Genomic DNA, 17,021 nt, shown 5'->3' with positions numbered 1-17,021 from the left:
ATACTGCTGGACGATTAAATCAAAAAGGGCACGCGGCTACGCACTTGTGGGGCCACGAAGATTCTCCCAATGGCTTAACTGTGTCAGGCACCTTCATGAAATCTGGGTGGAGCAACACTTAGATCAGGGGTGTCAAAGTCATTTTTTGCCGCGGGCCACATTGTAGTTACGGTTTCCTCTCGAGGGCCGTTATGAATTTGGGGAACCATTAGAATGTTTAATCCCCTCCACATATTACATATAGAGCGCACAATAAATTAATGAATAACTCGTTTTCAAATCTGAAATCAAGAATAATGACTGTTATTGTGGTTTACATCCAAAAATCAGAAATTTTGGTTAGGATTTTAGCACACATCATGGAATTTCACAAGATTGATTTGCTTTCGCGGGCCGAATAAAATGATGTGGTGGGCCGGATTTGGCCCCCGGGCCTTGACTTTGACACCTGTGACTTAGATGAAGGCGTCCAATGTCAAATCCATCAGCGGGCATATTATCCCAGAAAACTAAGCTTATTCGATCCTCTTGCACGTTCAGGAGTCTCTCTTTTTTTTACTTCCTAATTGTCTCTTTCTACTTCCTTTTAGTTATTATTAATTGTTAATTACAGTAAAGTCTCGTTATATCGATATCGGATATATTGATAGTCCCGGTTATATCGATACTATTTCTATGCACGCACGGAGAAAATTACATGCAAACAGGGTCGGATATATCGATAGTCCCGGTTATATCGATATTTTTTCGGACTCCCTTGAATATCGATATAACGAGACTTTACTGTAATTCATTGGGTTTTTTGTAGTTGTTAACACTTCTGCCACACTGTACACTTCTGCCAACTCTTTTACCAATAAATGAATATGTGAATTAAATGAACCGCAGTTAAATTGGCTGGACCTGCTGAAGAGTGTGGCTAGTCTTTCATTACTGATTAAATTATCAGCTTGGTGTCCCATCAGAGGCAAAAGCATGAAATTGAGTTTTTTTTCTTCTTGCACACGTTCCTGATATTCACTTTGTACAAAGAAAACACTTTCAAAGTTGAGGTTTGTGCTGTAAAACTATACAAAACACACTGTTGTGGAACTACATAGTGTAAAATGGATTTTTGCTCATACATAGAAATATCTGTGGAACAAGTGACCACTTACAATAAATGTATAGTAATTGCCAACAATGGTTGATATTATTATATGGATGGCTCTCACCACCATTTTTACCTCTATCTTGTTCAAAACAGACACACAAACATGAAGACACATTTTCTCCATAAAGACAAAACCCTAATTTGCTTCGACTCAGTCACGAGCCACTTCATTAACTCGGTAGGGACTACGCAACCTTTTCATACAGCCGGAGGCTTTCTCTTCTATCTCCATTTTTTTCTGTATACATGGAAGATTCATAGGGCTGTATATCAGCTTTTCTCCTTGCGGATGATGACAGCAAGGCATATGGCTTTTGAAATTCTCCATTTATGCATTCGGTCTTGATCTATCTAAAGCTGGATCGTGCATTTTCCAGTCTTTTTTCAGTGCCTTATTCGGGGGCTTTTAGAAAATTTTCAGGATAATTTACAGCCTCTATGTATGATCGGATAGCCGTGGTAGAGATCGTGGGGCAAATGACAGTGCATTTAGCATGAAAAGGTTAGACGTTTCTTTCCCAAATGGCAAGGTAGGGAGTCCTTCAATGACTCTGAAGGGCAAGAAGAATGTCAGCCAAGTCGAATCGAATATGTAAATAGATCACATTTAACAGTTTCTTTCCAAACAGTTTTGGCCCAACAAATTTATCTTGCACAAAATTTCTATTTGGTTACAACATCTACAGAATAGATGTGTAAAGATGTGGCTATTAGATGGATAAAATATACCTTTTTATTCCAATAAAAACCTGCGTATGAAACGAGACACACAGACAAAGAATAGGTTGCCTTCACAATCACACCTCAGGACAATCAATAATGATCCATTAACTCACGGTGCATTTTCTCTACAATGTGGGAGGAAACCAGATGACCCAGAAAAAAAATCCATGAGGACATGCAAACTCCACAGAGGAATCGAACCTTGCACTTCTGAGCTGTGAGGGTGACATGCCACTATGCTTCCAGAGACATACATTTACACTTAAATCAAACAGCAATAGTGTATTTCCAACAGTTGTCTTCATTTCGTATATATTGGCCAATCGGCATTCTGTATGTTACACAAACACACACAAAACACACACACACAACACACACACGCACAGGACGGAGGCAGATCCTCGAGTGCAGACTCCAGGAAAAATATCCTGATTTGCTTTAGTTTATCCTTATTTTTTTGGTCTAATGTTACCCAATGAATGTAGAAAAGCTTCATTTATATTTTCTGTAGTGAATACAACATCATGTTAGCAACAACAGATTTCAGGAACTGACAGCACCCATTTTGTTATAAATCTGCGAGAATTCCTTCTGTTGGGTTCCTAAACGCCATCGTAGATCTCATCGTAGAATGCTACTGATTGTGCTGCTGCAGGCTTTGCTGTTCATGTGCCAAATAATGTGACCATATTTTTCACTCTATAAGGCGCTTTGGAGTATATTTCATTATATAGAATGCACCAATTTATAGGGCGTGCGGAATAGAAGGCTGAGGTTGCGTTATTCATCCAGAAGATGGGGTAAACAAAAGGGAATACAATAAAATATTATTTTTTTCAATGTGGCACTTTCACAACCGCTGCAGCTGAAACAAAGCGCTTTGCAGAATATTTAAAATGCCATGTCTTAAAAATCGGAATCTTGATCCATATATAAAGCGCAACAGATTATTAAGTGCATCGCCTTAATAATCTGGAGAAAGTGGAATGCCTTTAGGTGAACCCTATAGTGCGAAAAGTATAGTACACTATGCCGTATGCTGCCTCTATCATCTTGAAATAGTAGTGTCTTCATTCGAGGGGGGGTTGAAGGGCCACTTTAACATTCTTCAACTTTTCCAAACTCACCACAGTCAGTCAACAAAGCAATTATATAATGTTTGTACTGTCGCATAATAGCTTTGGGGGTTGTCAACAACCCTCTATTTCATAGAGTAAATACAGCTCTGCAATTAACAACAGAGATATCCAATCTCCACAGTCAGAAAAAGAAGAAAACAAACTGCAGAGAAGTGACTTGAGGATGTAGAATACAGAAAAATGTTGTACAGTATATAAACAAATGTGTTACTAGTAATGCCACCGGCACCCTTCCTACTATCTTTGTCCTCCTTCAACTCTTAGGTTACCTTGCAGACCATGTTGAATGTTCTTTTTAGTTATTTATTTTATTCTATTTTTTATTGTTGTGGCGGCGGGGTGCAGTGTAAGGCTCATGCCATGAGTGGCTGAAAAATGGGTGCTGTAGTTTGGATAGTTTGAAGAGCAAGTAAGGCACAACGGATTATTGAGTGTCGGCTGTGCAATGAAAGGATTCATCTTATATTATGGAATGATAATGTAGTCATGGGGTGTCCAACACAGTCATGATTGCCAATTTGAAATCTGCTATAAGTATTTTATTTCTGCAGGAAACCAATGTTCCTCTTGAATGCCTTCAGGATAAAGTGTTATCCTTTCAAAGTGTACGCTGACAGACTTAAATCATATTCAAAAGCATTGTCACTGTTGTTCAGTCCTATTTTTAATGGTAAATCAGAATCAGAAAGCCGTTAATAGTCCCACAGTAAGGAAATTTGCAATCTACAAGAGCAAAATTGAAAGGGGTGACAGAAGACTGAACTGTACAATTGCACAAAAATGTTTCATAAAAAGAACTGTACATTGTGCAAAGTATAAAAATACTGTATAAAGCATATATATATATATATATATATATATATATATATATATATATATATATATATATATATATATATATATATATATATATATATATATATATATATATATATATATATATATATATACACACACACACACACACACACACACACACACACACACACACACACACACACACTAAAGTCTCGTTATATCGATATCGGATATATCGATAGTCCCGGTTATAGCGATTCTATTTCTATGCACGCACGGAGAAAATTACATGCAAACAGGGTCGGATATATCGATAGTCCCGGTTATATCGATATTTTTTCGGACTCCCTTGAATACCGATATAACGAGACTTTACTGTATATATGTGTGTATATATATATATATGTGTGTATATATGTGTGTATATATGTGTGTGTATGTATATATGTATATATATATATATATATATATATATATATATATATATATATATATATATATATATATATATATATATATATATATATATATATATATATCGATACTATTTCACGGAGAAAATTACATGCAAACAGGGTCGGATATATCGATAGTCCCGGTTATAGCGATATTTTTTCGGACTCCCTTGAATATCGATATAACGAGACTTTACTGTACTGTATATATATATATATATATATATATATATATATATATATATATATATATATATATATATATATATATATATATATGTGTGTGTGTGTGTGTGTGTGTGTGTGTGTGTGTGTGTGTGTGTGTGTGTGTGTGTGTGTGTGTGTGTGTGTGTGTGTGTGTGTGTGTGTGTGTGTGTGTGTGTGTGTGTATGTCCAGATGAAGCAGAAACTCAACCTTTCAGAGCAAACCTGAGGATAAACATTTTGGTGACTTTGGAGACCTTAAAATATGGATGAGCATTAGGTTGATAATGGCCCCCTTATGGGCCAGAGACGGAACGCAGTGCATTAGGGTAATCTGCTTGTTGTCCTGTTTTATTTTCCTCCTCAATCCCTGAGTACAGTTTAAGGAACCAGAGTATGAAACTCAGGGAACGATGTTTCTAGACAAATGTCGTGACAGCGTCGTGTTTTTTCCCAATTCGTGAATGAGCTGTTTAATTTATTATACTCACCAGTTATCAATTGTAATTCACTCGGATTCACCAAAAGGGCATTATTCAATTTGATTTGCCAGTTTACCCTTGAGCGAAAACAGTAGCACTTATCTAATGCCACCACGCTGTTTAATCTTGTCATATTTTCATTTTTGTGTGAAGTGCTACTGACCTTGCACACGTCAAGGAGAGCGACGGAAGACAGTTTATGTTCTTTTGAGTGCTTTCGAATGTTCATTTTGATTTCTTCATATTCAGAGTTTGCAACGAGCTTCTTTTAAAATACTTTAACTTCCCAAATGGCAATATAGGCATAAAACTTTGGTTTTTCTACTCCATGGCATGAATAGCTCTTCCGAAAGTTTTTTTTTTCTTTTTTTAGTAGCACTGCACTAATACGCGGATATACTTTCCATCACTACTTGAATCACACTTGAAATCTTCTTTGCAGCTGTAGTTGGATTGTTTACCCTTATTGCTAGCCTTACACATTTAACAATTTAAAAATTGCAAAGAGGCATAATTAAAAACAGATTCTTTTCCTACAGACAGTGTATTGTAGGTGTTCAAATACCTGACATGTTTCGGACACTCTGACGAAGGCGGAAGTATACGCCGAAACATGTCAGGTATTTGAACACCTACAATACACTGTCTGTAAGAAAATCTGGTTTTAATTAGATATCAAGTAGACAGGATGAACTTAGTGCAACTGCAAGGAGGCGTTATACAGTTCTATTTGGGTTACTGTTTAAAGAGTTAATGACTTGGGGGAAGAAGTTCTTTAAATATCTGCTGGATTTGGTGCGCATGGATCGGTAGCGCCTGCCTGAAGGGAGTAGCTGGAAAAGGTGGTGGGCAGGTTGCGGAGGGTCCAGTCGGATTTTCACTCATCCGTATTGATAATCCGCTGATTTCTCCAAATTTAAAGTGTGTATATTTCTTAGGCTTGAGTCACCGACCCGGACCCTAACTCTGGAGGCACCCCGAGGTGTGGAAGTCAATGCTGGTGTTGGAGACTTTACGGCGTCATGTAGAAAAGATCTCCTGCTGCAGTCCTCAGAAGGAGAGGTGAGTAGACAATATTTCATCGATCCTGAGTGAGTCTACAATATTTCATCCATTTAGGGTTTGCGTACAGTCTGCGATTGATCTGTATTCCTATAACCATGACGTTTCCCTGTCTGTGTTTATCTCCTCACTTTTGTGTGCTTTTTGTATACAACACAATATGGGGCATCGTTCATTAAAGTACCTTGCTAGTCTAATGAGCATCATCAATCTCACGACCCTGTCTTTCTTTTCTCCCCTTCTCCCTTGTGTTTGGGAAAGTGACTTCATTAAAGCCACTCTGATGAGGTTCCCTGTCATCTGCTGCCGTTATGTGTGTGTGTTCTATTAGCCTGGTATCTTATCTTACTGTCTGTCTGTTTGAATAACAGCCTGCCACATGGGAGTAAGAGCTCATGCTTGGCCAGTGTGTGTGTGTGTGTGTGTGTGTGTGTGTGTGTGTGTGTGTGTGTGTGTGTGTGTGTGTGTGTGTGTGTGTGTGTGTGTGTGTGTGTGTGTGTGTGTGTGTGTGAGATCGGTGTGAAATTAACAGAAAAATGCCTCGTTCGTTGGATACACTGTGTCATTCATATATTTAATACACTTTCTCTATTTCTTTCCTCCTCTCACCTTCTACCCCTCACACACACAATTCTACAAGGCTGAGAAAGCAAGTTTGATGCTCCTCTCCAAAAGAAGTTTCTCTCTTCCTCATTTCCACCACCCTCTCATATCCCCCCGTACAGTCTTCGCCCACTTCTTTCCTTATCTTGGCTCTTCACTGACCCTTCATCTGGAAAAGCACACAACTTCATCACTAATTATGCACCCACGTGTTGGACTTAAATTTAGCATGCAATAAGAGCACCCATTGATGTGTTTTATGATTTCGTAGCTCCTGTGCAGCATCGCAGGAGGAGTATAGCCTTTCCTAGCTGACTTTGGCTATTACATATTCAGAATGATGATATTTTTTTGTGGCAAGAGAAACAATGCACTGGCAAGGATGTTCACATTACAGTTTGGAAAAGCCTATTTTACATGTCCTCATCCTCCTCCATCCTCTCAGGCTCTCATATCTGAGTAACCCAGCCTATCTAATTAACTTTGCGCTGCCAGGGTTGTACATCAGCATGACTGTCACTTTATAGGAAGAAGCAGGGGACTTTTTTTCCTTATTTTCTGTCAGTTCTCTCTGTCTCTGCATTTCATGCATTCTTTTGTCCTCTCTCTCTCTCTCTCTCTCTCTCTTTCTTTTTACTCCCTCTTGTCCATGTATTGATGGATGTCTCCCAAGAAGTGAACAGTATCGTACATGTTAGAGATGGATTGGAGATGGAAGTTTTCCTCATTGTGAGGTCAAGGGTTTTATAGCAATACACAAATTGTATTTCAAGTTACCACTAGGCTTGTTGGAACAACATTGAGTCTTATCAAGACTTTCGCTTGCAGGTCTTGGTTGTCTAAAGTGTCGTGTTTTGGCTGCTGTGCTTCTGTTTGTCCATTAACCTGTGTGAAGAGCAGCAGAACGTTGAATGAATTAAAATGCTGGAAGGAATCGGTCACAGTCATTGGGTCTCACAATGGCAATGACACTTTCAAATTAAATTGCCTCACCAAGAAAAAAAACAACAAATAGATTTACAGACTTGAGTCAACCTACAGTCACACAAATAGCGGTTTCTATAGCTGACTCACAACCGGGAGAGCACAGGTAAATCTCCGGTGGAACATCTGTGAAAGTTTGTGGACTCTGTTTGTGTGCCTCATGAGAGTCCAGTATGAGGCATGGTATAAATGTGAACAAAAAGCCGCCGAGATTGGGTTTTGGTATTTGAACTCTGCTTGGCACAGTTAAAAAAGGCATTTTGGGCTATTGTGGGTTCATACACAGCCTCTTATTCCTTGGGGCATGTAAACTGTCCTTGCATTTCATTTTGTTGTCGCTTTCTGTATGTGATATGTTCAATATGTGTGTGTGCATGTGGTCAAGTAGACTGGTCATTTTTTATTTCAATTTGTGCTCCAATCATGTAGTCTATTGTCAGCTTCAGTTACCTGCCTGTCTATTCAGGAAGCCTAATGGTCTGTGTAAAACACTCAAACACCGTCACCACGTCCCACCTGGTTGGATTGTGGTCGTCTATTTTGTCTTTGCAACGTGGCTCGGCAAAGTCAAAGTTTCAATATTGAGTGCAGAATTGTTTGTCATGATAAACATGTGTGAATCCCATTATTTGCTGTGTAATTATCATGTGAATGCTGCATGGGTTGTACTTATCCTTTATCCTTACTTCCAGTATTACCTTTGTTATCATTATGTGCAAAGGGGTAATCTATTTCAACCAGTCATGGGCAATTCGTTCATTCGTCATCCTTCCATCATTAATGCATTCCGTCCATTGGCAGTGATTCTAGCCAATTTGCATCAAGAACGTACTGATGTACTTTTGTTGACATGGTTCAGTTTGGTGGCCTGATTATTGCATGTCTGCTTTTGCGGGTGATGTTTTGTTTTTTTGGCTGTGATCTGTAACTTTCACTGTTGTGATTGGAAGCTGAGTGTGAAGTCCACACCTCCAAATCTGAGACAATATTGGAAAAAGGTGGAATGGCCACTGAAGGTTGGGGATCACATCCTGCCTCGAGTAAGGGAGTCCCTGATTGTGCAGTAGAATATTTTTTTTACATCATTAGATAAATATTCTGATTGTGAAGTGCTCCGGATGAGATACATGGAAAAATGGCTTGCTGAAATCTTCAGTTTTTGTTTAATATTGACGGTGTGCGTCATAGTTGTGGTAGTATTACGAGATGGCCCAAGTACCAAACGTATTTCCTCACATAGACAAAAACATCTCTCTTCATTCTACCACCCAATCTAAATGCCCTAGTTCATTTTAGATATCATTGACATGCCAGGTGGGTCTGCTATGTCATATTAAATGCCCTGTTGCCACCCTTGGCTGCGTTTATTCCTTCAAAAGGCAATAACTGAGCCTGAGCAGCTTTTATTGGCGATTCAAGAGGAAGCGGACAGGTGTGCAACAGGTACTGTATGTGTTCACATACTGTGCACTGACAATTACTAATTGTGTGCATTCACAATCCCATCTATCCGTTTTCCATTTTCTAATTCGCTTATCCTCACAAGGGTTTTTGGTGTGCTGGAGCCGCTCCCAGCACCCAGCTGCCTTCAGGCAATCACCCTGAAATGATGTCCAGGCAACCCTAGGCCCCACAAAGACAATCCATGCTGACAATTTCTGCCAATGAAGTTGGGTTGATTTGAGTTTGTTTGTCACACTAGAAATAATGCAGTCCATTTTTTGATAAGCTTACACCATACAAGGTTACTCACATAAACGCCCTTCAAAAGTGCCAATATCATTGGCACCATAAGATGGCTCCACTCTTTCTTCAGCCGTGAGGAGCTGTATGAGATGTGACAGTCAGACAATAACTTCTTATTCTCTATCAGGAGCCTATTAATAGTACACTTGTATGTACATTTGTGGGACGAATTTCTTGATGGGATTGCAGCAGATCCTGTTTTTCAGAAAACTGAAATGGGATTTTTAAGATCAATTCATGGAGACATTTGAACTCTCTGCATATTTGGGTTTGACCACCGCAGATTCATTTTTTTAAGATAGATTTTTTTTTTTACTGTTTGTTTTTTTTTGTGGGGGAGTTGTCAAACCATTTTTTCCATGAAAAACAGATTCATAGTATGACTTTATTCTTTGATTTTTTTTTTTTTTTTTTTTTGCTTTACTGTATTTATAGTTTTAAAATTAAACTGGTATTCATCATCATGAAGCCTGTTTTGTAAACCACAGCAAAATGTGTAAATTCAGTTCCTGTATTCCATGGTACCCCTGAACCTGTCTGAAAACTGTATTAGTAGGACACACATTCATTGTTCCCTTTGTAGTTTCATGAATTGGTTGAAGAAAGGCTGGTCTATTTTTATATATAGAGTAAAGTCTCGTTATATCGATATTCAAGGGAGTCCGAAAAAAATATCGATATAACCGGGACTATCGATATATCCGACCCTGTTTGCATGTAATTTTGTCCGTGCGTGCATAGAAATAGTATCGATATAACCGGGACTATCGATATATCCGATATCGATATAACGAGACTTTACTGTATTATTTTTCTTCATCCTTGCTTCATCCACACATAAACAAACACCTCAAAAGCGGTATGGATGGATGGATGGATGGATGGATGGATGGATGGATGGATGGAAATATCTGTGAACAGTATTTCTTTTGATAATAGTACTCACCACTATAAGCCTAATACATTTCCTCCCATGAAGTGAATCAGAGATAATGGTCATTATCAACACTGCTGAAACAACAAATGAATTCATTATGGCCCAAGCCTTTACACGTTCATTAGTGTATCTACAAGCGCTTAAGGAGCATGTAGGTTGTGAAAGCTCATGTCCATTTTACGAGGAGTGTTGTGAAAAGGGGATTGTGAACAATCGAAAGCCTGTGAGACATTTTTAAACTTTTTTTTAAGGCATTTTAGGCGGCAATTATATTTCGCTCTTGTCGAGAGACAGTGTGGATGTGTGTGTGTTTTTTTTTAAACACATCAAGATGTACCTCATCAGGCGGAGTGAAATCATTACTTCAACTAATTGCTTCTCATGTGTGATTCCTCATTTGTCCTTTCTCTCTCCATCAACTTGTCGGGCTCTCCGCAGTGTATTCCCTCTTCATACTGCACACATATAATAATAATAATAATAATAATAATAATAATAATAATAATAGTAAATCAAGAGGTGAGAAAGTTCCTTCCTAACATGTTTCTAAAATGTAAAATATTTAACAAATCATTCCTTGCAAATGGGGGCAGCTTTTGAGTTTGGGAATGAGAGGTCATGCTCGTCACATCTTTTTGCAAGTGCACAAGATTGCGTACCGGTAATACCTTTGCCTGACAGCAACTAGTATTTCCATCTCTAGTAATCTAAACCGGTTTAGAGTTGACTGACTCCTTTGGCTCACGGTCCTCATTGTGCTTAATGATTTACAGGGACAAAAAGGTCATTTTATTGCACAATCCAATATCAACTTTGGTGAAATACTTGATAGAACTCTACTCTCAAATGGGCCATATTGATTACAATTTAAATACTCTTTGGCCTAACGGATTTATTCTCTTTATTTCAATAATATTTGCTCCATTTTGGAATGATGCATGTTCATGTTTCCTCTGTAAAAGCATTTCAACAGTTTTTTAGCAATGCTACCACACTAAATTCTGCGCGATATCTTAATTAGATTTCAAGAGAATGGTCTCTGGTCTGGCCACATATATATAAAGTGTTGTCATTCTCACCCCGCCACAATTAAAGTCTGAATGTCCTTCTCTTTAATCCCTTATGTTCTCAGATCTTTCTAGACGCAAACACCATCCGTCTGGGCAACATTCCCCTTGGCAGTGCAGTGGACCCACTTGAAGGTGCAGCAGCGGGTACCACCTACACCAAACAGACAGGAGTGTACGAAGTGTGTGCCTGCGCTAATGGCAAGCTCTACCTATCGCCTGCTGAAAAAGGCTCGACCTGCCAAACAACAAGTAACTTTTGTCTCTGGAGCTGAAAGTTTGACAGTAAGTGAGAAATAATGAACCATTTGGGGAGAAGCTAATGCGAGCCAACAAATTGAATCATTAGGAATCTTAATGGTGGTAAACCTATGGCAAGCCAAAAGAGAGCCAGTGGTCATTGACTGTACTATGGCCAGTCATGTAAAATGGATCCGAGTTTGGAAGCACCAGTCACCATGGGACCGTTCACCCGAAAGAACTGAATCAACAAGGATGAGAGAGAGAATCGACCAGCAGCCGAGTTACCTACTAGATGGTTTGGACCGACACGGCGTATTAGTCAACAGAACGGCTGAATTTGGTGGAAATGCCAATGTAAGTTCAAGGTATCACGCAATGAACACGGATGTTCAACAACCGTACTCTGTCGGACTATGAGATATCTATGCCCGTGTGGCTATTGCATTTTAATATGTGGTCATCTGACAAAAGCTGAAAGTTAAAAGTAATTATAGTGTTCATTGAATGACCAAAAAGCTCGCGGTTATGACTGCAACCTCACCAGCAGGAACACAGACAAGGACTGTGGGTAAAACCTCAGCTGAGGATCACGTGTTCAAGCTGTGGGTAATTCCCACTTTCGGTTTCATCCAGTGGGAAGCTGAGGTGACCTCCTGGACCAAGCTATACCAGAAAGGCCTTCCCCTTCGCATCCCTCTGGAATTTGCACCCAAATGTTAAAAGTATGACTGACAACCCCCCTTCGTCATCCACACTCTTTTAGTCACATAATAGTGTCACGACTAAGGATAATGAGTTGTTTTTCACATCACAGTCTCTGTGTATCATTAGATTTTTTTTTTCCCTTGCACTTGAATTATTTTACTGCTTCACTATTTTCATTCACTATTCATTACAATTTAAGGTCGGTTTACAGTGTCTCAATGAATACACTCATCTGCCAATACAACAGGAGCATTGTGTCCACTTGTTCTTTCTTCCTTCAATCCTTTCTTTCTTTTCTTTCTCTCTTTCTGTTTTTCTGTCTTTCTTTCTTTTTCTTTCTTTCTTTCTGACCACCACACCACGGTAATAGTAAAACCAGTTCAGGTATCATAATCTGACTTTTAATATGTTTTGATGTGGTATCATCAGGACCAAAAAAAAAAGACACAATACTGATTATTTTTATTTTTAACATTCATACCGGCAAACACAAATCATTGGCCAGTCAATTTGGCATCATGTCACGTTTAAGAATTATAATGGATAAATGAATATTTTGAAAATGTGTCTTTCACAAACCAGGTCATAATCTACAGCTTGTTACCAGGCAACCATAAATCCAATGAGAACACAGCCAAAGAGCCTCACCCCGGAGTCCCATTTTCAACCGATTACGCTTTCTGTAATTCCTGTGCATTTTCTATACAATATTAGCCAGTAATCGATCACTATCGTCTCACCCAACATGACTCACTATTTTCATTGATGTATTTATCTGTGACTCATGTTATATTCAACTCCAATTCATCTTGGGGCACTACTAAAATGATTTTCTCAGTGGTAGGACCTTCTGAATCTAAATTCTTTATCTTCATTTGGTATAGGGTGACCCAAAAAGATGCATACCCAGGAAAATTTCAATTGTGGCTTTGATTATAAAACTATTTATTTCAAATTACAACCACACATCAGTCAGTTTATGGAAGACCATTCACCAGAGTTTCAGCTATTTCTGTCAAATTTTGGTCAGTTTATGGCTTTCCCAATATGTGTTCGAAATGTCCACCATTTTGTTGCTAGCAAACTTGGACAGGTCTGACAAAGTTGTCAATCACTTTTACACAATCCTCTTTCGGGGAAAAAAAAAACATTGCTGCAGTGAGGGACTCAGTAGGACACATCTTTTTGGATGACCCTGCCAAAGAGTGTGTTAAAGTGATTGACAACTTTGTCAGAAGAGTACAGGTTTGCTTGCAACGAAATGGTGGACATTTGGAACACATCTCGGGAAAGCCATAAATAGACTAAAAATTGACAGAAATAGCTGAAACTCTGGTCGATGGTCTCCCATAAACTGAATAATATGTGGTTGTAATTTGAAATAAATAGCTTTTTAATCAAAGCCTCAGTTGAAATTTTCATGGGTACGCATTTTTTGGGTCACCCTGTATAATTCTATGCTGACTTTGTGGGGAATTTTGAAAATAAAACTGTCATATACTAACATCATAAGGAGATTAGTTTGGTCTGGGAGAACATCAGACATCTTTGGGATAAATTGTGTGCAGGCCCCTCAGGTCTTCCCGCTGTCCCAATTCCTGTCTACATACAGGCTTTGCAAACATGTGTCATCCATCCTGGCTAACCTTTCAACATCTCTGCAATCGAAAAACAAAACAACTTGAGATTCCTGAGTCTTTTTTTTATTTTATTTTTGAAGTAATGTGTGATGTGAATAACATAAGTCATCAGCACAGGTGTCATCCCCCACCCGCTGAAGGGCAGTTGAGCTTTATTTGCCCAATATGATTCAAGCCCTGAGGCTGACTTATTGACTGATTCTGTTTTTTTTTTTTTTTTTTTTGTTTTTTTTTAACAAAGTGATACACAGGTGCCTTTGCTGCTGTTAGTAAAAGCACATCCCAATCTGGACATTCACGCTCCCTTCAGTGCACATCTGCAAGTGTCAACCTATCTATCGACCTACCTACCCATTACCTTTTTTTAACCAACACACGCACACACACACACACATGCGTACATACACACTACCCAACCACGTCCCCCTCTTGAGTTTTTGGTTGCAGTCTAAAAAAAAAGAATTATACAACCCTGGTTTTCAATTGTTATTTTTTCTGACTTGATTTTACCCTTGATAACAAAAAGCACAAATAATGTCATGTATATAAGAATACCATGAAATAAAATAAATGAAGATATTCTTTTTAAAGAGTGTTGGGAATCATCACTTTTCTGCTCAGAGTTCACACTGGATTTGTATTTATATTCTACAGTTTTGTTCAAAACTGTACTTTGACACCCTCCCCCACCTCAAATCTTCATACTGCATTTCCTATGCCTCATTTATAAGTACTTTTTTCAATCCATGCCGGACGAATGTTCAACACCTCAACTCATTACACGCCACTCGTTCCCCACGTGGGCTGTGAAGGATGGCTCATTTGACACACCTGAATGTAATGGGTGGATGTTGAGTCCTCTATTTCTTTATCGTATGTATTTTGATTTGTCAATGAAATGCCAAATGGTGGCTCCCTCCCACTCAGCGTTCAACATAAGTGAAAAAAGATAACACGTATAAGATGCTCCAGGAGCCTGAAAAGCTTGTTTTGTGGAAACAGAATAAACAGGCTATGATGCTGTTTATACGCTGTTTATATGCTGTTGCTTGCATAATCAAACAATATTCTACAGTACATGTGAGTATTGCTTGACACCCACGTGTCACTGAATTATACTAATGGCAATTTTTTTACTTTGTACAAAGACAAAGTCATACAATTCCAATGGGAGTCAGTCTCTCTTTCTTCCTAATTTTTTGGGGACATTATTCTAATTAATCGGAGTAAAACCGTCAACCATGTCGTATTGTTGGGATAATTACTTTGGTGTGCACTCCGTCAGACATTGATGATAACAAGTATACAATTGAAGCTGTGTTTGCGCCGCATCTCGCAACGGGGTTGTTGAAAAGATTGTGATACAAACACCCATGTCTCCTTTTATCATTTTTCTCCACAGGTGGTGGTATAAAAGAAAAAGTGGGGATTTTTTTTTTAAAAGAAAACAACCCACAGGAGGCCTGTTATAGTGGGAGTTAATCCCTCTGCCAGAGGTATCAAAGTAGCACAGACATAAAGGTGATAGTAAAATAGTCTGTTCTTATTTAATTACTCAATTTCTACAGGATTTATGGTCCTCTTTGTGTTTATTTTTCATACAAATATTATTTTCCCTATTGCTTGTCTCTCCTATTTTGAACCAATTACCTACACGTGTGTAGGTGGATGGCTCATCAATTGTGGGCTTATGCAGAATAGGCACCTGGCTTGTTTGTAAAAGGATTTTCCTTAATATGCTAAGAATTTCACGTACCATTAGGACATCTTGGATCCCAAAGATGAAATGCTAAAATCACTCCGCATGGTTTACGTTTTTCATGGTATGCAATCATTTGGTCAGCATTGTTGTTTACGCCTCAATGGACTATCAAACCATTATCCCCCGAGTGCAACCTTCAGGATGATGACAATACAGACCTCAAAATATAAAGGATCACAAAGATTGTGGCCAAATGGGGAGCAGATCCAAGGCCATTATTTCACTTTGAGAGCCAAGACGAAAACTCAACTGTGTAAGGTAAGAAAATGCAAATCCTGTACATTCGAACGTGCCGTTTTTTTCCGCACTATAAGGCGCACCTAAAAGCACTGAATTTTCTCAAAAGCTGACAGTGTATGTTATAATCAAATGCACTTTATATATGGATTATTAGTCTGATTTCTCGTACATACTGTTTTTCGTGTTCTGCAATGTATTTTGTTACAGGTGTAGCGGTTGTAAAAGCCCCATATAAATAAAGCTGTATTGTACTATAGTTTCTTCATCTAATGCAAGGGTGTCAAAGTCATTTTTTGCCGCGGGCCACATTGTAGTTATGGTTTCCTCTCGAGGGCCGTTATGAATTTAGGGAACCCATTAGAATGTTTAAATCCCTTCAAATATTACATATAGAGCACACAGCAAATTAATGAATAACTCGTTTTCAAATCTGAAGTCAAGAATAATGACTTTTATTGTGGTTGACATCCAAAAATATGAAATTTTGGCTCAGATTTTAGCAATCATCATGGAATTTAACAAGTTTGATTTGCTTTCGCGGGCCCGAAAAAAATGATGTGGCGGGCCGGATTTGGCCCGCGGGCCTTCACTTTGACACCTGTGATCTAATGGATGCATAACGCAGCCGCAACCACTATTCAAGGTTATATTTTGTACACCTTATAGTGTAGGTGAGCCAAATATATGAAAACAGTTTTAAAATGGAGCTTTCATTGAAGTTGTACCTGGTATTCCTCAGTGCCTTTTAGTGCGGAAAATACGGTTTTCGCTCATCAAAATTCCTTACTCCACAATGCGCAGTTCCACTGACTAAAGATCTAAATCAAAATCTTTAATTGACAAAATTGTCCCTCGAGATTTTTTTGGGACACCTTTATTTAAGATAAAAGTTTTAGGCAAACAGCTCACAGGGGTGGAATACATAGTGCAGGTTTACTGAGGTGCACTATTGGCACATTGGCACACAGTCTGTTCAAGTACAGTATTTGTCCTTGAATGAATGAACATGTTTATATCTCAAAATTGGACAGATTTGACAGGAAGACTGTTTCAATAAAATTACTTTTGGAATGGACAT

General features: G+C 38.6%; 1 protein-coding gene across 2 annotated transcripts in view; it reads left to right on the top strand.

Annotated features, from left to right (window-relative positions):
- sgcz (sarcoglycan zeta) overlaps window positions 1-14,498 on the top strand; it is a 160,489-nt gene extending 145,991 nt beyond the window's left edge. For both annotated transcript variants that reach the window (XM_089006548.1, XM_089006547.1), the window contains 2 exons: window positions 5,893-6,016; window positions 11,419-14,498. In XM_089006548.1, coding sequence (XP_088862674.1) covers window positions 5,893-6,016; window positions 11,419-11,628 — 334 coding nt within the window. In that variant the 3' untranslated portion in view covers window positions 11,629-14,498. The remainder of the gene's footprint in view (window positions 1-5,892; window positions 6,017-11,418) is intronic.
- The last annotated feature ends 2,523 nt before the right edge of the window (window positions 14,499-17,021 follow it).

Source organism: Hippocampus bargibanti, linkage group LG10, assembly GCF_051943395.1.
Source record: "Hippocampus bargibanti isolate YZ-2025 linkage group LG10, ASM5194339v1, whole genome shotgun sequence".
NCBI lineage: Eukaryota > Metazoa > Chordata > Actinopteri > Syngnathiformes > Syngnathidae > Hippocampus > Hippocampus bargibanti.
The sequence above is the reverse complement of the archived record's forward strand: the minus strand, read 5'-3'. Positions and strand labels throughout refer to the sequence as shown.